The 19851-nt window shown below is 39.0% G+C and overlaps 1 protein-coding gene across 5 annotated transcripts; it reads left to right on the top strand.

The window, feature by feature from the left end:
• The first annotated feature begins 357 nt into the window (after window positions 1–357).
• Window positions 358–19781, top strand: CLPX (caseinolytic mitochondrial matrix peptidase chaperone subunit X). Of its 5 annotated transcripts, none has more exons than XM_062501776.1 (15): window positions 371–483; window positions 644–801; window positions 4096–4256; window positions 5622–5739; window positions 10106–10260; window positions 11067–11226; window positions 12388–12429; window positions 12907–13083; window positions 14246–14410; window positions 14710–14798; window positions 15317–15481; window positions 16099–16398; window positions 16526–16618; window positions 16840–16996; window positions 17985–19781. In XM_062501776.1, the coding sequence occupies exons 2-14, from the start codon at window positions 729–731 to the stop codon at window positions 16948–16950; spliced, it is 1809 nt and encodes a 602-aa protein (XP_062357760.1). In that variant the 5' UTR covers window positions 371–483; window positions 644–728; the 3' UTR covers window positions 16951–16996; window positions 17985–19781. The 5 variants fall into 5 exon arrangements, with proteins under 5 accessions (XP_062357757.1, XP_062357759.1, XP_062357760.1 ...); XM_062501772.1 differs by having other exon boundaries at window positions 16840–16946; XM_062501773.1 differs by lacking the exon at window positions 644–801 and having other exon boundaries at window positions 358–483; window positions 16840–16946.
• Window positions 19782–19851: the final 70 nt, after the last annotated feature.

Genomic DNA, 19851 nt, shown 5'->3' on the forward strand with positions numbered 1-19851 from the left:
CTTTTTAAAAATAGAAAATCATATTTATGTGATCAAAGGACACATAAGAGAGGACAGAGAGGACACTCCTCTCTTATCGTATTGGGAAAGAGGAATTAAAGGGAGGAATCGCTGGGAACACGGTGCGTCCAGGACAGACCGAGAGTACTCCTGGGGCGCAAACTACGTTTCCCACAATGCCACGCGGCGCCCACGCAACCACTCACTATTGGGACTACACTTCCCACGACAGCATGCGTGACAAGAGCGTTCACGTAGGGCGTGGTGCGGCGCGTTGCCCTCTGGGATCTGCAGTCCCGCGGTGACGCGCGGTGCCGTCACGGGGGCGTTACCGGAGCGGGCGGGGCCGGACCGCCGCCAGCGAGGCCTTGTCGGCGGCGGGGGGAGCCGGCCCGTCCTGCGGCCGCTGCACCATGTCCGCCTGCCACAGCTGCGCCGCCGCCGCCCGCTTGTTCGGCTCCACGCTACCCTCCGCCCGTAGAGGTAACAGCGCCCCGGCCGCCGGCCTTCCCTCACCGGGCCCGGTGGGGTCGGGCCCTTCGGCCCGCGGCCCTGAGGGGAGCCCCGGCCCCGCCGCTGCGCTTATCGCGCTGTGACAGCGGCGGGACACGGCGGCCTTTCCCCTTTCTTTCCCTTCTTTTAGCCGTTTGCTGGTGTCACCCGCGCGGGGCGAGCGGGGGTAAGGGCAGCGTTACGTGGTGCGAAGTATCGGAGAATTTGCCCTCGCTATGGCGAGAACAGAATTTATTTCAATAGAAGTGATGCTCAGCAGCTGTCGGCCGGCGTGTGTTACTCTGCGGTGCGAGTAAATGCGTTTGATTGCCTTTAAAAATAGCTTAATTACCTTCATTAATTAAAAGCCTGGCTTTGTGGTAGCCTTAACTTGAAATATTTCTCATAAAGATGGGCTTAGTTAGCAAAATTAATTATTTCTAACTGGGTAGAAGGACGAGACTGTGCCAGCTACTCACTGGAAGTTGAAGGCTGTGGGAGGTTGTTACTTTTTTTACTGGTTTTTTTTTTTTTTCCTTGTTTACCCTTTTAATTGTATAATTGGCGTTTCTGGGAGCACGCAAACCATGTGCTGCTTTGGGCGGAAGGTAGAGCACCCCCAAATTGTGCTGAAAAATCTCTCTGTTGCCACATTTGCAACAATATTTTCAATTACTCTACTATCTCAATAGCCTGATGAGTCAGAGATAGTTTCCTGCCCTTAAGAGGTGAGTTAACTCTTTGTAGGTGCCTTTGCATTTGTATCTCGATTATCACCTGTGCTGAAAGGTTCAAACCTGTACTTTCAAGCCCAGTCTGCCTGGCCTTATGCAACCCTTCTGAAACAATCAGCTTTAATGGAAGTACTATTTGGAATTCATTGCAGAATTTTCTTTTTTTAAATTGTGGGGGTTTTGGTCAGAATTAGGATTCAAAATTATTATGTAAAAGAGCAAAGGAGAATAAAATGTAGATAGAGCAATACAATTATTTGTCCATCAGCTTTTAGTGAAAGTTGTTTAAAAACAAATGTGTGTGTCTTTTATATTAATTTATGTCTTCTGCCAGGTGCTTTGTTTGCTGTTGCTGGTTGGTGCCAGCTTGAGAGAGTTCAGAGTGCACAGATCAATGTAATTAATCGAGTGTTAATGTCGAACAGTTTCAGTTTAAGGTCTCCCTTGTCACTTTCCTGAGCTGTAGCTGCCTCCAAGATCCCCCAGGCTTGGCCCAAAAGTCAGTGTTCATTTCATCAAGTATCAATTAAAGGTTAATAAGGTGTTAAGGAGCTTCCCATAGTTTCTTAACGTACAAATCCGAGCACCCTGGATCGGTTCCATTGCTGCCAGAGACGTTAGGGACACGTCCTTTGAATTAAGTGCTCTGGGGGGGGGGGGAAATCACCTGAGCCACCACGCCAGGTGTGTGTGAGCAAATCCTGCCAGCTGTTATATATTGGAACATTTATCAGAGTCTGGATTGGTCAGTGCCAGCTGCCAGGCATTGGACTGGAATGTTGATTGCCCTGAAAATCTCTCTCTGGGCTTACTGAGGCAAGGAAGTAGTGGTGATAACTTTTACTGCTTCATTGTGTAATTATACAATGATATTTTGTCCAAAAAAACACCATTCAGACATCACAGTAAGCACACGAGGTTTTTCATGCTTAGCCACAAGCTGATGTAGCCTTAATATTTTTTTTTTCCCTTGGTTTAGTCTTCACAGCTCAGTACTCAGTGCTGTGTAAGGTTTCATAGTTCATCCCATAGAGTTCTCAGTGCATTTTCTGTCTCACAAGAGCGCTCTGAATTAAAATGAGGACTGAAATGTTTGAGCTTTTGTGTTAGTGCTTCAGCCTTTCTCCACAGGCCAAGTCTCCCTGTGTTACACAAGGAAAGTTGTGTGACTTCAGGTTTTGTTGAAGGGGGGTGAGGTGGTCGTTGTTGTATTTTAAGGGGTCTTTTCTCAGTTTCTGAACCAAATCTCAGTAAAGGAACTATCTCTGAGGAATGAGCCTCCAAGACAGGGAGCTGCTCAGAACAGCTATTGCATTGTAAACATTCTCCAAAGCTTATTCTTCACAGACAAGTGTACTTGGCACACAGTCCTCAGAGTTCTCTGCACATTCAGTTAAAAGACACAACTGCTTCTGAGAGTCAGCCAGTGTTTTCAAGTTTTCTGTGATGTTTTCATAGCTCATCCTGTGTAATCTAAAGTGTGTTGCAGTGGCACTCAGCAGAAGAATTTAAAATGGGGAAGCTCATTGATTATTATTCCTCCCTCACGTTTACAGACAGAAGCAATTCTGTTACGAGATTTTTAAAAGATTAATTTTTGCTCATGTTAAGAATAGCTACAAGTCATCTTCAGGTTTGGGAATCTTAAGCAGCCTGTAAGTTAATAAACCAGCTTCAAATCTCATTTGACGCTGTCATCCTCGTTGTGACTTTGCAGAGGCCTGTAAGAGTTTTCCTGGTAAATTTAGGTTCCTCTTCTTTGTTTTTTCTCCCTTCTTGTTATAGTAACAAGGTGAATTTTCAGAGTATCCTCTTTCAGCTAAGTTCCCAACAGCTGTTGGTTGCTGTTATTTCCTCTTTCAGAGCAAATGAGCTGTGCTTCTCTTGCCATTCTTACTTTTTCTTATTTTTAAAGAGTTTTTTGGATTTTCCATAGGATTCTCTCCTCCCTATAACAATAAAACTATGTATTATCAGCAACTTTATAATTGCCATTGTTGCTGTATAGCTCTGCTGTCAGCAAGGCACAGAGTCCTTCTGAAAAACAGAGAGCAAGTGAATAATTTGCCACTTTAAATGCAGGAGATGAGATACAGATTCCAGGCTGTTGTTGATGTTGAAATCACAAGCACAACATATGTTGGCTCACGTCATAGCCTGCCATGAAATGCAATCCTGCCCGTGTTGCAAGAGGAGGAAAAGGCCGTTTCATTTCTCAGTGAGGGTTTTTTTTTTCTTTTTTTGTGTGTGTTGGCAATAAGGTATTTCAGCAAAGTTAAGATTACGCTGAGTTTGCTGGTGCTGGCCCGTTGGTGAGTGCCAAATAGGACACAGCTTCTCAGTTCTCCTCAGCACAATTTTTGTTGCCAAGAGGTGCCTCAAATTCTTGGAAACTGATTTTTAGTGGAGTTCCCAAGTGAAAGCCAAATCCAGATGTGCAGTCATTGAGTCTGAAACACCTGATTTTTTGCATAACAAAGAGACCCTTGAAAGGTTTGTGTTGGGGGCTTGATTTGTTTCACAATAAAAGCTGTAAATTGATTGTGTTTATCATTCTGGGGATCAGTTTTGTAACTGGGATGTTTCCCATTTCGTGTGGGACTCTCAATTATCTGATGTTAGAGGACCTGGAATTACTTTGGGGTCCTTTTTGGAAAAATTCAAGCAGCTTTTAATGAGATGAACATTAAGGTGGTAAAGATAATTTACTTTGAATGACTGAAATGTGGATGTTCAGAGCTGAACTGCATTGCCAAAAACTTTAAGCTGCACTTAAAGTAAATCAGTTCTGAGATTTGGTGGCAGTGGAATTAAAATTAAGTATTTTTAGTATTTAACTTTTTTTTTCCTTTCTTTTTTTTTTTAATAGGTATTACCTGTGGTCGTACACGCATCCCTGTTTTAGGAAAACTTGGGACTTTTGAAACTTGTTCCCTAAAACGAATTCCTCTTAGAAACTTTTCAGAAACACCAGCATATTTTGCTTCAAAGGATGGTGCAAGCAAGGATGGCTCTGGAGATGGAAGCAAGGTAATCTCCACAAACTGGGGGTTTCAAAAGTTTATGTAAAATATTTCTTAGTTTGTTTTTTTTACTTAAAATTAATCTAGAAGTCTTTTTCCAATTCCTGACATTTCTAATCCTTCAAATTGCTGCAACTGGTGGTGAAGAAAAAATAAACTGTATTGTGTATTTTTCAGGAGATAAACCTTATAAACATCCCACAATCCTTTTCCCAGTTTTATATGTCTTTTTGCCCAGTGTGGACTTGAAAAGTTTATTGGATGTCATCGATCAAGAACAGGTTTCAGGATGTCAGGAAAGAGTAGTAATCAGAGCTATTCTCCTTCAAAAGCCTGGTGCTCCCAAGTAGACATTTTTAAAGTACATTTTGAATGCTTCTGGGTTTAGAACTGATTTAAGTAAGACAAGTCAGCAAAGACATGAGCTCAACTCTTGTTAGTCAGTTGTAGTCTATTTTTATCCTAGTCATTCTCTATAATTACAGTTAATAAACAGCTTCTTCAGATAAATTATTACCTGAGAATAAAACTGCTCTTTAGTCAGCAAATAACATTTTGAGAGTTCACAGGCAATAACTTTTTGTTAGTATGGTGTATTGTGAACCTGAGGAGCTGTCCAGGTGACACTGGTCTGTTCTGAAGGTGCAATTAAACTTAAAAAAAAAAATAAATTAAGAAGATTAAAAAAAATTAACAGTGGTTTTTTTTGGTTTTTTTTTCCCTTGAAAAGGGATGTGAGAAGAAGTCAGTAGGCAAGGCAGGTTTAAAAAATTAAGAATTACCTTAGAAATGGGAAGAGAGATTTTTGCTGTTTCCTAAAATAGAGTAACTTGTATTAATCAGAGTATGAAGGCATAGATACAGATACAAGTGAAAAATGCAGTATTTCCAAGCACTTTGAAATGCATGTTTTAGCATAGATTGCTACAGCTGCCAAGGAAGTGAGAGGAGGTGTGGCTTCTGAAACCCTTAGAATCCACACAGTTGAGGTAATAAAATACTCTGTTGTTTTCTTGTCTGGCATTAAAACATTAATACACACTATTAAAACACAGTTGACACAGTTTGTTTTTGTTCTAGTGCCAGTCAAGCAGCTCTGATGCAGGTATGGGATACCTCTTCCATGGGCATCCAAGACTGGCAGACCTGGGAAATGCAGATGTATTTATAAATAGTTTGTAAATGTAAAACACTTCAAAGTGTTTATGTCACATTCTTCTAAGTTTCCAAAGCCTTTCAAAAAATCCTGAAATAGCTACTTTGTCATTCAGCTAGTGCAAAATTCGAATTATTTGATTCCATAAGTGCACTGCTAAATGCCTACTGTACCAGCTCCATTGTTTGGGGCTAATTGTCTGGAAATCTCTTTTAGAAATCTGTTGGTGAGGGTGGTGGTAAAAAGTCAAGCTCTGGAAGCTCTGGGAAAGGAGGGAACCAACTGCGCTGCCCAAAGTGTGGGGACTTGTGCACACACGTGGAGACCTTTGTGTGTAAGTTTTCCTTAAAACTTGTATTTTTTTTTTTAAATAGGCACAGTGTGGCTTTGTGATTTAGCATAGTACTGATAGCTAAGTGTCAGCCTACCTAATTACATGATGGCAGGAATTTTGTTTATGGTTAGTTTGGCCCTGTTGGTGTAACCATTTACTGTCTCTGTGGGTACATTTGTGGAATTCCCATGATGTGTGGGAATGTGGTAGTAGAATTCACGTTGCATCTGTGAATATGCATTTTTAAAATAGTTCATGGCATTTTATATTTAATACCATTTTAGCTACAGATCCTTTTGTATCTCTGTTATATGAGTATATACTTGATATATGTGCATTTGTAATGTCTGTCTTTTCTTTCCTAAATAATAAAACTTTAATCCTGCATGTACTATAACCAAAGTGCTTATCCAGCAGAGGAATTAGTATCTGACAGATGGCTTACTAGAACAGTCTTCCATGGCAAAGTCAGAGCTATAATACATTCCAAATAGTGGCCTGCAAATTCCAACTAGAAAATCTAAAAATCCAAAATGCCTGTTTTCCAGAAGCAATTGCTACTTTTAATTTCCGTTTTTTTTTTTGTGGGAAGTATAATCCAAATTAATTCCATTTATGTTTTAGGTTCTATCAGACTTTGAAGACATTTCATACCTTATTTCAGCACTAATGAGACCAGCTTAGAAAAAAAAAAAACTTGTCAGCAAGCAAATACCTATTGTTAGTTGGTGGGACTCAAGGAGGAAGTATCAAGTCATAATCAGACTTGTGCACCAAGAGGCTTAAGACAAAGTCAGCATAAATACGTTCAGCAGTTGTTAATATAACAACTGGCAAAAATTGAGTGGATATGTTGTTATTTGCTGCTACTCATATAAAATAGTATTTAAAATTATCTAATGTCATGAATCACAAGACAGATCTATAATAATAACAATATATTTCTTTATGTTAGAGAAAGGATCAGTCCTCAGTTACTTTTTCCTGTGGAAATAAGGTTGTTTTTCCAGTTTGTTTGAAACTACAGGCAACAAGGTATTCTGCAAAACCTGGCACTAGTTCATGGAACTAGAAATATGATCCTGTCTGGAGTTCAGTGTGGTCTCTCCATGGACTAGGTGTGGCTGGAATCAGGTCCAAGGATTTTTAATCTCATTTACCTTCTTATGATTCATGAGCAGGCAGAGATGTTTTTGAAACTCTCTCACTTCACTGGTGTGTTTCCATTGGTATTGCAGTTTGTGCTTTTATTTGGAAATACCATTCAAGCATTGTCCCAGAATAATCCCTGGAAAGCAGAGATGTGATTTAGTGTTTTGTCAGTGTTGCTGGGAACACTTAAGCATCCCTGGAAACTTCCTTGGGAACAGAATTTATTCATACCAACACTATGGGAGAACATACCTTGATAGATGCAACCTAAAATTCCCAAGTAGTGAACCCACTTGAGTTGCTGCATCAGAATAATACAGGTTTGTAAACAGCTTGGGACTGGAAATCCACTTTTCTCCGAAGTTCCTGTGAGTCCTACTCAAGTTTTTTTCTGGATATGTATTATTCTGGTTTAGTCTGTTAATTTGAGCATACTGCTTCCCAACCACTCTCTAAAGCAGCTGGAAAACAGAAATTCTGAATATCTTAAAAATTTATTTGAAAAAAGAAAACAAGAACTAAGAAAAATCTGTCCCATTCTGCCCAAAATGAAGAGGTTGCAAGTTGTATTAAGCTTGATTTTTTTTTTTTTTTTTTTTAATAAGCCTTTGATGTTGTTTAGTCAGGAAACATGATGAATTTGCACAGTTCTGATTTGAATTGCCAACTTGCAGGGCTTTATATAAATGTCTAAAACCAAAGGAAAACATGCAACTAGCATTTGTTTCAGTTTAAATGTTAGATTTTTCAGTCATTTTGAGAGAAGCAGAAAATGTTCATTAGAAAATTAATTGCCACTGAGTGGCAGTGTGGCAGGCTGGTTTTCCAGTGGAGTTTGTTTTTCATGGAGCTTCACTTTGTATCTGCAAATCTTGCAGAAATATTTGCTTGGCAGTAGTTTTTCAGTAATTAACAATGAAGGAAAAATAGGAGGCAAACAAAAAGTAATTTTGCTTTTACCTTCCTTCTCAGCAGTTCCTGTATTGTTTTGGGTTGTGAAAGTCTGTAAGGAGAGTTTGTGATCAGTGAAATAAGACTTGATCCTCAGATGTGGAGTGAAATTCAATAGCTGTAAAGCTGATTGACATAAGAAGCCTTATCTTGATGCTGCTTTTACTGTCTCCACCTGATGCCATCAGGTTACTCCATCCTCCAAAGCAGCACTTCCCTACTACTGTACATACTCAGATGCTTCCCTGCTTTCTTTTTCGTGGTTGGAAGGTTTTTTTTTTTCACCTTAAAGCAATTTGATAGTAACCCAACTCTATTATCTCAACCCTACAACTGTTTTTAGGTTTAATCCTCTGATTGTTTGTGTCTCCTGTATGTTTGGTAAAAACCTGGCATTTCTTTTTGTCAAGGTCAGCTCACACAGGCTTTAGAAATGCCTTTGCAGCTTCTGTGACAATGTTGTCTGATTAAAAACAGCACTTGACTTGCATTTTGGCACACTCTAAACATTTGCAGACATCTTAATGACAGAGAAGTAATTTGACATGAGTGTTCTTTGTTGTGCTTTTTATGTGTTTACTAAAAGATCATATGAAAACATGCCAGTGTTTAGCAAAGTCGCCTGCAACTCCATTATTTTTAGTGAAGTTTTAAAGATGCCCCATAGTACTCTTACAGCCTTACAGTACTCCTTATTTTCTGGGGTTTTTAAATCATTCATGTGGAGCTATAGAGGGAACAACCATTTTCATGGCTGTTCTATTCTAAATAAGCTTTGTATAAGGAAGGAGGACAGCCACGTTCTCATGGCACTGTAGTCATCACAAATATCAGAGGTGTTTTGACTGAGCCCTGGGAGAAAGGTTGGGTTGCTTTTTTTCCCTACAATAGTGTTGCTAAACAATAGTTACATAAGAGGAACAGGTTCCTGCAGGTGGATTTCCATCACATTCCCATGTGGCAGATAACAGTAATTTGGAAGGCTGCCAGGAGAACTTTGAGGCTGTTACACAGAATTTCTTTGAAGTAAAGTTAATAAAGCTGTGTTGGTCACAGTATTAGTTGCTATATTCTTAAAGTAATCTGTTGGTTTTGCTTATCCAGGTATAAGGTGGGATTAATGGTAAGAAAAACCCCACCTACTCCTCTTTTGCTGACACCAGTCCTATGGGAGACAAGAAGTTATAAATAAGCAGCTTGTTTATTGCTCGAGGGTGTTGTTACAGTCAGCTGGTGCTACAGTGTTCAAACCATTTTTTGAAGACTTCTTACGATTTCAGAAGTTCTGACATTGAAGTTTTCACAGGGTTGTTTTTCTACATTTACTTTTAATTAAGTACATTTACTAGTATATTTCCTTTAAATCTATCCTATTGCTCATGATTTGCATTTAGTAGCATAGTAATACAGCTATAAAAGGATCTATTCTGAACTACTTTTATTACTCTTCTCTACTGTCTGGTTTTATTATTTGAACTTTGCTTTGCCAAAGGGAAAGAAAAGCTATGCAGGTTCTCATTTTCAGGCTTATGAAACCAACCTTTGCAGATTTCTTGAGACACAGTTGACAAAGTCAGCAGTAAGAGGGTTTAGGTTTTGGAATTTGAAAGAAATTTGTTCTAGTATTGACAGTAAAAATAAATAAGCAGAAGATCTTGCAAAACATCAAAGTCCTTCTTGGTCTGTTGCATACCACAGCTGCCTCTTGTTGGGATGAGCCCTTTGGGTGACCCCCCTGTGCTCAGTGTCCTGGGCTTGGGTGACTTGGGCCTGATCCACAGTGTTCCAAAGCCAGTGGGATGCAGAGAGCAGGAGCTGCCAGAGCCCTCCTGTAATGCTGCCTTTGATATTCTAGACTGCTTCCCTGCACTTTAGTCTGTGCCTAACCCACTGTATTTTATTTTGCTGTCAGTTTGAGAGTTAGGAACGTTTCCTGCATAGCTAAAACCTTCATTAATTTTGTCTCTCTCAGAAGTGCAAAGTGTCCTCTCCCTGAGTGTGATGCTACTGGAAAAGTATCAAGGAGTTTTCTGTTTAATCCATTGTCCGTTTGCTGCCCAGCACTGTGATTTCTTTGGGGCAAATTATGTTCCCTGTATCCAATTTCATAGGCCAATAATAGTTTTTAAATGTTCTAAGGTGAGTGAGAGAGAAGTGTTGGGTAAACATAGAGTGGCTGTGCTGCCTTTACAGGTGCTTGTCCTGTGTGATGGACTTGGACAGAAGCAATTCCTCTTACTGTTTTGTTTGACTTTTTCTGCAGCTTCCACTCGTTTTGTGAAGTGTGAAAAGTGTCACCACTTTTTTGTTGTCCTGTCAGAGGCAGACACAAAAAAGAGCATCATTAAAGAGCCCGAGTCAGCAGCAGAAGCTGTGAAATTGGCATTCCAGCAGAAGCCACCACCTCCACCAAAAAAGGTATGTTCTTAATTTCACCCAGAGTCCCCTCTGTTGCAGCATGGAAAAATGCTTCCCTTAATCTGCATCAGGTGTGTAATGGGCTGCTGGGACAGAGCAACAAACAATAAAGATGATTAGCTCAAGATTAAACCTTTGTGAGCTGTGTGACCCAGAAGAGCACTGATAAAGGGAGCAAGTAGATCCAATAAAGGTATTGGAGCTTGTTTTCCTCTGTCTTTGTCTTGTGACTTCATTTTCTCCTGTGACCTTGAGGCTGATCTCAGCCCTCATCAACCATAATATCTTTTCTTACTCACTATGGCCTTGCATTCTGTATCCTTATTTTAGCAGCTTCTTTCTGTAGCTGCAGAGCCTTTTATTTGGTGTGGGTTTGGGTGAGAGCTGTAGCTGATTGACTTGTGGCAATGGTCCTTCAGAAGTCATTGGGTTTCCATCTGGAGATAAGTGAGGAAGCCTTTTATGTTTCTCAGTACCATGGACTGCAATGGTTGCTGAACCTGTACATGGCTCCTTGATAGGCCTCTTTTTAAGTGTTCTTAAAATTTCTGTTCCTCTTTGAAATTTGGGTGAGAATGGCAATGGGCTTACGTATTAGTAGGGCAGAACTGACAGACACAATATGAATGTGTAAGCACCACATTTTTTAAGTAAATTTATCAACAGGGTATGTTTTGTATTTTAAATGTTTGTTTCTGTTTCTCAAGTCTGTAAAGATTCAGACCAAAATCCATTGTTGGCACAATATACTATTTTTCTTCTACAAGATGATTTAGAAGTGTTACTAAGATTAAACTATTTTTCAGATTTACAACTACCTCGACAAATATGTTGTTGGTCAGTGTTTTGCTAAGAAGGTGCTTTCAGTTGCTGTGTATAATCATTACAAGAGAATCTACAATAATATCCCATCTAACCTGAGACAGCAAGCAGAAGTTGAGAAACAGACTTCTTTAACACCAAGAGGTTTGTATGATGTTTGGTATTTTTCTGGTCAAATAAATTATAATTTCAGGGCTCTAACTTAAGTAATCTAAGAAGGGTTTTACCCTGACACTAGGTGTTCTAAAATTGAAATGATCAATAAGAGTTTCTACTAAATAGAATTTTCACTGTGAACTTCTGTGATTTATTTAAATGGTAGTCAGAAGGTTTGTGGTGCTTACCTTTTTACTGATACATATTATGGGGTATTCTCCTTTAACTTTCTAAAGTGAGTCTCTTAATTTTTTCTGTCTAATCTCATTTACTGCTTAATGGTAAATCTGCTACTTAATCTGCAAGCAGCAATGCAGATCAGGAAGGTGATATTTTGCTTAGGTAAATTGATGAGTACTTAGATTTCTAACTTCCCTTGCTCCTGCTGGTCACCACAGTATTGTTCCATATCTAGCAGGTGTAGATGGAGTTACTCTTGGCAATACTTTTGCTGCTGAGTACATGTGTAGCTATGTTGATCTAATTTATTTTTAGAAGTAGGATTAAGTTACCATCTCTGACTCAAAGTGTACCTTGCTTGGGTGGGGTATTTTTTAAGGTGTTTTGTTCTGTCTTGCAAAATTTACCACAGACATCTTCTTTGTTTTTTGAATTAACATAAAGAAGTCTTTTAAATGAAGAGGGAGCATTAGTAGTTACTGTTCTAGTAATGATAACAGAGCAGTTGTGTACCTGGCACCAGGAAGCTCCTGACCCTCCACAGGGAGATAACATGGTCCATACCCAGAAAGACTGACAGTGACTGTTTACATATTTCATAGTTTCATCTTATAGCAAAGTCTTACATTGTAACACTCAGGGAGAGCTTTTAAGGAAGCCTCTTCAAACCAAAATTGATGTTGTGTTTTTTTTTTTTCCCTTCTATAATTGGTTTTGAAGTGAAAATCTAATTAGAGGTAATAGGTTGTTGTTATTTTTAGAAGTAGATTGCTTGCTGGCATTTTAAAAACATGCAATTTGGGTTTTGAGTTAATTTTGACAGCAATAAAAATAGTTCTTGTGGGGATTTCTTGTTAGAAATACATTCATAGACAGTAATGAGATGTATTCAGAAGAGGGCAAGAGGTGGAGAATTTATAAGCTTTTATAAACTTACTTTTTTATGACTGTTTTCATCCTCTCTCTTAGAATTAGAAATCAGAAGACGGGAGGATGAGTACAGATTTACAAGTAAGTGAACCCTCTCCTCATGTCCTCCTCTGCAATACCTACTTCTGTGACATGGAGAACAGTCTTTAGTGACTGCTAGTTTGAAATGCTGGGTGAAGTCCAGTGCTTGTACTTTTTCATCATGGAAATCAACAGCTTGGGTTTATTTCTTCTCATATGTTAAAAAAAATATATAAGAAATTGCAGTTTAAATGAGTACATTTGTAAGGACTGAAAATTTCTCTTGCTTTTTAATGTAGAGGAATACTTTCAGGTAATCCACTGTGTCATTGGAAGTTTTTACTATATGCCTCTGCAAAAGTATGATTGGAGCCCCTGTTTGTGTAATAATTGTGCTGTATGTCTGTTGCTTTCATCTCTGTAAGCTTCTGTACAGAGAGAATTCTAGGTTTGCAGAAGAACCAAGCTGTTATTGTGTGTTTAAGGTGGTGACAGACATTGTTGCTGCTCAAACAGTGCTGTTATTGTTCTCTTCAGAGCTGCTGCAGATTGCTGGAATCAGTCCACATGGTAATGCTTTGGGAGCATCAATGCAGCAGCAAATGAACCAGCAGATACCTCAGGAAAAACGGGGAGGAGAAGTACTAGATTCACCCAATGATGACATTAAACTTGAAAAAAGTAATATTTTGCTGCTTGGACCAACTGGATCAGGTATACAGCTGCATGTTTCTATAGGTGTCCTATTTTTCATGGAATTTGTTGTTAATGAGTGATCTTCCTCTTCTGTGATTTATTCAGCTTTGGTTTATAAAAAAAAAAATATAAACTGTGAATTTCAAATTTGGATTCCAGTGCTTTCCTGTCATATTAACTTGCTGAGCTAGTGGCCTTAAAAAGGAATGAGCTGTAGTTGTGTGGTTTTCTTTTTTCTTTTTTTTTTTTAATGCCTATATTTACTGACTGAATGAAAGATGCCACTTTGACTAAACTGAAGTAAAATGCATTTATTGTTTCTCTGCTTTAGCTGGCAAGCTGAGATGCTGCAGTTAGTACTGTTTCACCTCTGGGACAGATTAGTTGCAGGGGGTTGGAAAGAGATTATTTTGTATGTTCATAAGACTTGGGAGTGTTTGTGCTGAAGTGGTGGCATTTTGCAGACTTTTTGGGAGAACATTCACTAAACAGTATTTTAATTCTGTTTCTTCCCAACTTCAAAGCAGGAGCAATTGGACTTTGCACTGCACCCTGAGTGTCTGCAAAGGACTACTGATTTATTTAATCTTTAAACTCTGCAAGTACATGTATTATGGTTTTTATATTGTGTGACATTTTGTGATACTGTACACATTTCAAGCTGCTTTAAATGTGTATTAATAAACTAATACCAGAAATACAGCCTGCCAGTGTAAAAACCACTGCTTATGAAAGCTATCTCCCTTGGAAAATATTCTTATATTAAGATGCTGGTGTGATTCAGAATATCTGATAAGAGTAATGATGATCCTGTGGTAAATCCTTGAATGGTTTGGGTTGGAGGGTACCTTAAAGCTCTCCTCGTTCCACTTCTTCTGTGGGCAGGGACATCTACCACTATCCCAGGTTGCTCCAAGCCCTGTCCAACCTGGCCTTTGACACTTCTAGGGACAGGGTAGCCACAGCTTCTCTGGGGACCCTGTGCCAGGGCCTCACCACCCTCCCAGAAAAGGATTTCTTCCCAATATCTCAGCTAAACTGACCCTCTTTCAATTTAAAGCTATTCCCCCCTGTTCTGTCACTACACACCCTTGTTAAAAGTCCCTGTCCAAGTACTTGGATTTCTGTGTTGTAAGAGAAGTGTGTGGCAGTTCTAACATGCAGCTTTTTTTTTTACCAGGTAAAACCTTGCTGGCTCAGACTCTGGCTAAATGCCTAGATGTCCCTTTTGCTATCTGTGATTGTACCACCTTGACTCAAGCTGGCTATGTTGGGGAAGACATTGAATCAGTCATTGCAAAACTCCTGCAAGATGCCAACTACAACATAGAAAAAGCACAGCAAGGTAAACTTGTAATGTGGGTTTCAGAGACTTAATTTTGTTGAAGTGCTCTAAGCTTTTGAGACTACCAGTATTCCTGAAATTGGTGTTCCTGCTGCATGTACCCAAAGTACAAAATCAGAAAAAAACTGAAAAGTGTTCAACATGTATCTTGTAGTTTGGTTTTGTCCATAACTGGACAAAATTACACATTTTTCCAGGGAAGTAGAACAGAATGCTGCTATGTCAAATCCTATTATCCTCTGTAAATTCTTGCTTCTTTTTAAAAGTAGGGTCCTTAAACCCGTTTTCTTTAACTGCAGGAATTGTTTTTCTGGATGAAGTAGATAAGATTGGCAGTGTTCCTGGTATCCATCAGTTACGGGACGTTGGGGGAGAAGGTGTTCAACAGGTAAATACTTCCATGGAGTGCTTTGACTTCCATAGTGAACAGGACATGGGATCCTGTCATGTCCAACAGCATGGGAATGTATGGAGTCATAGTTCTTTAGTTCCTGAATTATTCACCTTCAAAAGATACATCTTCCCTCTTGACTTCATTAAAAAACATGACCTCAAAAGCAGTTTGAGGCATTCTTATAGTTTAAAAATGTCCTTGCAGCATTCAGACACCCAGTTTATAATGTAGGCAAGGACAGGTAGCATTTCCTATTTAAACAAAACTCTTAAAGCAGCTGATCACTATATGCATAATGTGCGTGGGAGCCACATTTAAGGAACATTTTTGTCCTTGAGTGGGATTGTCTCATGGGGAAAACTGACTTTTTTGGAGACTTACTGTTACTATAAAGGCATAAAGGAGAAAACAATACAAGTATATTTGTGAAAGTTAACATATCATGGTGTGCCCTTTTATATGATTCTACACGATGGAATTCTTTTATTGCTTATTTCTTCTTTCCTTCTTAGGGCTTGTTAAAATTACTTGAAGGCACAATAGTAAATGTTCCAGAAAAGAATTCTCGGAAACTACGTGGAGAAACGGTGCAGGTTGACACAACGAACATCCTGTTTGTAGCCTCTGGTGCTTTTAATGGTCTTGACAGAATTATCAGCAGGAGGAAAAATGAAAAAGTGAGTGTATCAGGCTGTATCTGGGCTGGAAAATCATCATCTTGATTACTCTTCTCAATACTGACTTTTATAGGTCTTGCTGTATTTGTAAACACACTAAATTTCTTTATTTCAGCAAATGGTACTAAAAGCCATCATCGTCTTAAAATACCTGGTCCTGCAGTTCACTGTTTTGTTGATTAAAGTCTGGGGACAGGGTTCTGGCTGTAGCATTTTGTCAAAATGTGCTCCCTGTCTCTAACACTAAAGGAGGGACTGAAATTCAAGTTACTGTTCATGTTAATTCTTGTAGCTTCCCACGTAAGCAAACTTACCTGCATTTGCTTCACTTAGGAAGTGTCACTGGTACTTGTAAAATGACCAGAACATGTTGATAACGTTCTTTATTTTAAGAAAAAAAATGCTGTTGTGCTGATGTATTAATCTTTCACTGAGGAAAATCAGTTCTAAAAGAAGCTAATAGTATGCAATGTCTAAGTAGTTTCTTGAGCTCGAAATTGTACATAATGACATAATCAGTCACTGCAGATTTTTTTAATACTCATGAAAAGTGATTTATTTACATCAAGAAAACTCGGTTATTACATTTCTCTAAGCAGTACATGTTTGTTTTGCAGTACCTAGGATTTGGGACACCATCTAACATGGGGAAAGGCAGAAGGGCTGCAGCAGCAGCTGATCTTGCCAATATCAGTGGAGAGTCTGACCCACAGGAAGATATTGAGGAGAAGGATCGCTTGCTGCGCCACGTGGAAGCCAGGGATCTCATTGAGTTTGGCATGATTCCTGAATTTGTGGGACGTTTGCCTGTTGTGGTTCCTCTGCACAGCCTGGATGAGAAAACCCTCGTGCGGATCCTCACAGAGCCACGGAATGCTGTGGTTCCTCAGTACCAGGCACTATTCAGCATGGATAAGGTTTGAGTTTTTATCTGATGACTTTCTGGTGTTCATGTTTATAAGCAGTGTTTCCAGTAATGCTTGTACTTAACACACTGAGTTATGAATTCAGTTATAACTGAGCTTCCCGTTTTTCTCTGTGTAGTGTGAATTAAATGTAACTGAAGATGCATTGAAGGCTATAGCCAGACTGGCCCTGGACAGAAAAACTGGTGCCAGAGGTCTTCGATCTATAATGGTGAGTAAATTAAGTCTTATAAACGATAAATGAAGCTTCCTGGATTTGTGTGTAGGGACCTAATCATGACCATTTCCCGTGAAAACCACACTTATATGGATACAGTAAGTCTTCCTAAAGCTGTGAGTATTCAGAGTTCTTCCAAGAAGACTCTCTAGCTCTGAAAATCACTTGTGTAGAAGAGAGCACACAGAAATATTTTTCCCCGTGTTTTCTTGTAGGAAAAGCTGCTGCTGGAGCCCATGTTTGAAGTGCCCAATTCTGACATCGTATGTGTGGAAGTTGACAAAGATGTTGTAGAAGGCAAAAAAGAGCCAGGATACATTAGGTAAAACGGTAACAGAAGTAGCAGAACAGACCATTAATACAACTAGACAGGTATTCTGATGGAATAAGCACAAATCCATGCACACAACCTAAAAAAGATTCAATGCTCTGTATATTGTACACAGCTGAATTAGTGCCTGTTCTGTTCTAGAGACTTTGGATTTGTATTGCTTTAGTTTTTAAACAAATTTTAAAATAAACATATGTGAAGCTACTTTTGTGTGTGTATACCTGTAGAAATGGAAGTAAATTTTAAGGTAATGGTAAAAACTTGAAATTCAGTTGTGACTGTACTGAAATTTCTGAAATGAAACTGTTTATTTCTTCCATCTTTTTATCACTGATGTGGGGTTTTTGATACAAGCTCCAGACTGCAACAATTTTCTACATTACTCTTGCAGCAGTGGAGAGCTACAAATGCATATCTATTGATTTGCTCTTGTTAAAATAATCAATTTAATGTTGTGAAGAGTATGGTAATGATGTGGGATGTTGGAAACACTGGGCAAATCTACATTAAAAAAATCCAACAGTTTAGTAAATGAAGGATGGAATTGAGAGAGACTGGGTCAGGTTAAAACTGGTTAAAAAGTTAGTTCCTAAATTTCAGGTCTGAAATTTAGGGACTGTGTCTTGGTTTCTGTCACTGGCGACTTTGTTTGAGTGGCTTTCTCCACTAAGGTACATTTACACATTTCAGCACTTGTCTGTGCTGAAACTTGGCTCAGCCTTGTGTTGTTGGAGGGAGTATTACACTGATGGTTGTTTGAAGTGATTTTGTATAGAAATACTGAATTTATTGATTAAACCAAACAACTTACTGAAAATCAGAAGGCTAATTGAATTCAGTTAATGAGCATGTGTTCTGATGGAACTGCAAATGTGCACATCAGTATTTCCAGATCAGCTCAGAACTTTTGTCACAGGGCTTTGTGCATGTGACACGTTTGTCAGAAGCTATGGAAAGTGTCCCTTGTTTTTTTGTTTTTTTTTTTTTTTTCCTCTGTCCGAGGTACCTGATCCTTCCTTTCAATCCTAGGGCTCCCACCAAGGATTCATCAGAAGAGGAGTATGACTCTGGAGTGGAGGAGGAAGGCTGGCCTCGACAGGCAGATGCTGCAAACCATTAAACACTGTCAGAACTCTTCACCTGCAAAAAGCTCACTCGGTTCTTTCCTTACGATTGCTTCTGGCTCCAGCCTGCTCCTAAAGGCACTGGATCTGTCTCAGATACAACTCGTGATGAGGAACTTCATTAGCTAAATCAGATCGTGTATTTTATTGCAGCATCACATTGATTTGATGGACAGAGTGTGGACTGGGATAGCATAATGTTCAAATATGAATTGTATATTACACTTGTTCAATTAAAATGTATAGCAAATGCAGCAGCACCTGCACTGCCCTTGCCAGAAACTAATCCAGCAGCACAGGTGCTGCCAATAGTTAGATTTAATAATAATGTTACTCTACAAATGGGAAATCAAAATTAATCATTAGTAGAGGGTGAGTAAACTATCTTAGCTCCTGGTACAGCTTACAGGGGGTTATGTTCAGGTCAGTGTTAGAGTCCTGCTGGTGTGTGAAACCCAGCGGGTGCTGGAGTGACTTGTTACATTGGTGGGGAGGAAGCCCTTCTGGAAAAACTGGGACACACTTTGTGCCACTGCTGGGAGATTCTGCTAAGGTGTGACACTGGTTTGTTACAGTCATTTGAATATCAAATAATACCCTTCACTCCATTGGGAGCTTTAGACACCTTGGATACTGTGAAAGAAGGTGAAGTCTGGTTTTCCAGAGGGGTAAACAAGATTCCCAGGAAGCAGTCTAAATTTGGATGAGAAGTCGCCATAAATTTTTAAATATTAATGTTCTAATATAGTACATTTCTTTAACGTATTGGAACTATCATGCATCAATTTTTTGGTGCCAGGTATTTGCCCAACCTATCTTATAATGTTAAGACATGAAAGAAGTAAATGTATAATATTTTTGCTGTAATCAGTAGTGATTGTTCACATGACAGTGTTTTATAAGTTATATTCTCAAATGTTAGTATTGCATCTTGTGGGTTTGTCTTTTAGTCTCACAGCAAGCAGTCCTCCCTTTTCTGTTCTCCACCAAAATTAATTAAATCCTTTAGGAAAGTCTTTGTGAAAACGCTAAAGGACCTATATGTTTTTGATTTGTTTTAGGAACTAAAATTATCACAACTTTGTTTTGTCCTTCGGTGAAAATGTGGATTTGAGTTTCCCTAAAACATTAATTCACACTATATAAATAACTTTCATCCTTCTTTTCAGTCTAGTGGATGTTTTAGGTCAGGAAGGGATACTGAAAATCTATTGACCCTATTATTGTCACTGACTTTTGTCATGTAAATTTTATGTAATACTTGTGTTCTTCCCTAGCAGCAGTATGACATGCAGTTGTAGCCAGGTGCAACAGATATTTCCCGTGGGATTTCAGATTTTTTTCAGGTTAAATGACCCACTAATGGTTCAGAAAAAGCTGTTTGGAGTTGAGGGTATTTCTAGAAACTTGGTCCCATCGAAATGGGAATCTGTGGTGAACTATCTGGAACTGCATCCTCACTTTCCTTTTTGTAGAGTGAAAAAATGCAACAGCTTTTAATTCTGAATCCTTCAATTCAAATCCTTTTTTAAACAGATAGAAAAAACCACCACATTTTAGGTGAAACTGTTCAACAACTTAGTTTTGAAAGTTGTTTGAAATTCTGTAACCAAGAACTGTTTTTAAGGAAACAAAAATGCCGTGTAACTACAGTTTGTACTTCACCTCTGGCGTTTGAATAAAAGCGAATATTCAAGCAGTGGAGAGTTGTCATCCCTGACGCCGTCCCCATATATTTTAAGTCTAAGGAATAGTTTTTGAAACTTAGTTTT

Source organism: Cinclus cinclus, chromosome 13 (genome assembly GCF_963662255.1).
Source record: "Cinclus cinclus chromosome 13, bCinCin1.1, whole genome shotgun sequence".
In the NCBI taxonomy this organism is placed as follows: Eukaryota; Metazoa; Chordata; class Aves; order Passeriformes; family Cinclidae; genus Cinclus; species Cinclus cinclus.

Coding starts and splice junctions, on each gene's coding strand:
- CLPX (XM_062501772.1), top strand. CDS start 729: ATGGCGAGAACAGAATTTATTTCAATAGAAGTGATGCTCAGCAGCTGT. Junction 11,227..12,387: donor GACTTCTTTAACACCAAGAG/GTTTGTATGATG, acceptor CCTCTCTCTTAG/AATTAGAAATCAGAAGACGG. Junction 16,947..17,984: donor AAAGAGCCAGGATACATTAG/GTAAAACGGTAA, acceptor TTTCAATCCTAG/GGCTCCCACCAAGGATTCAT.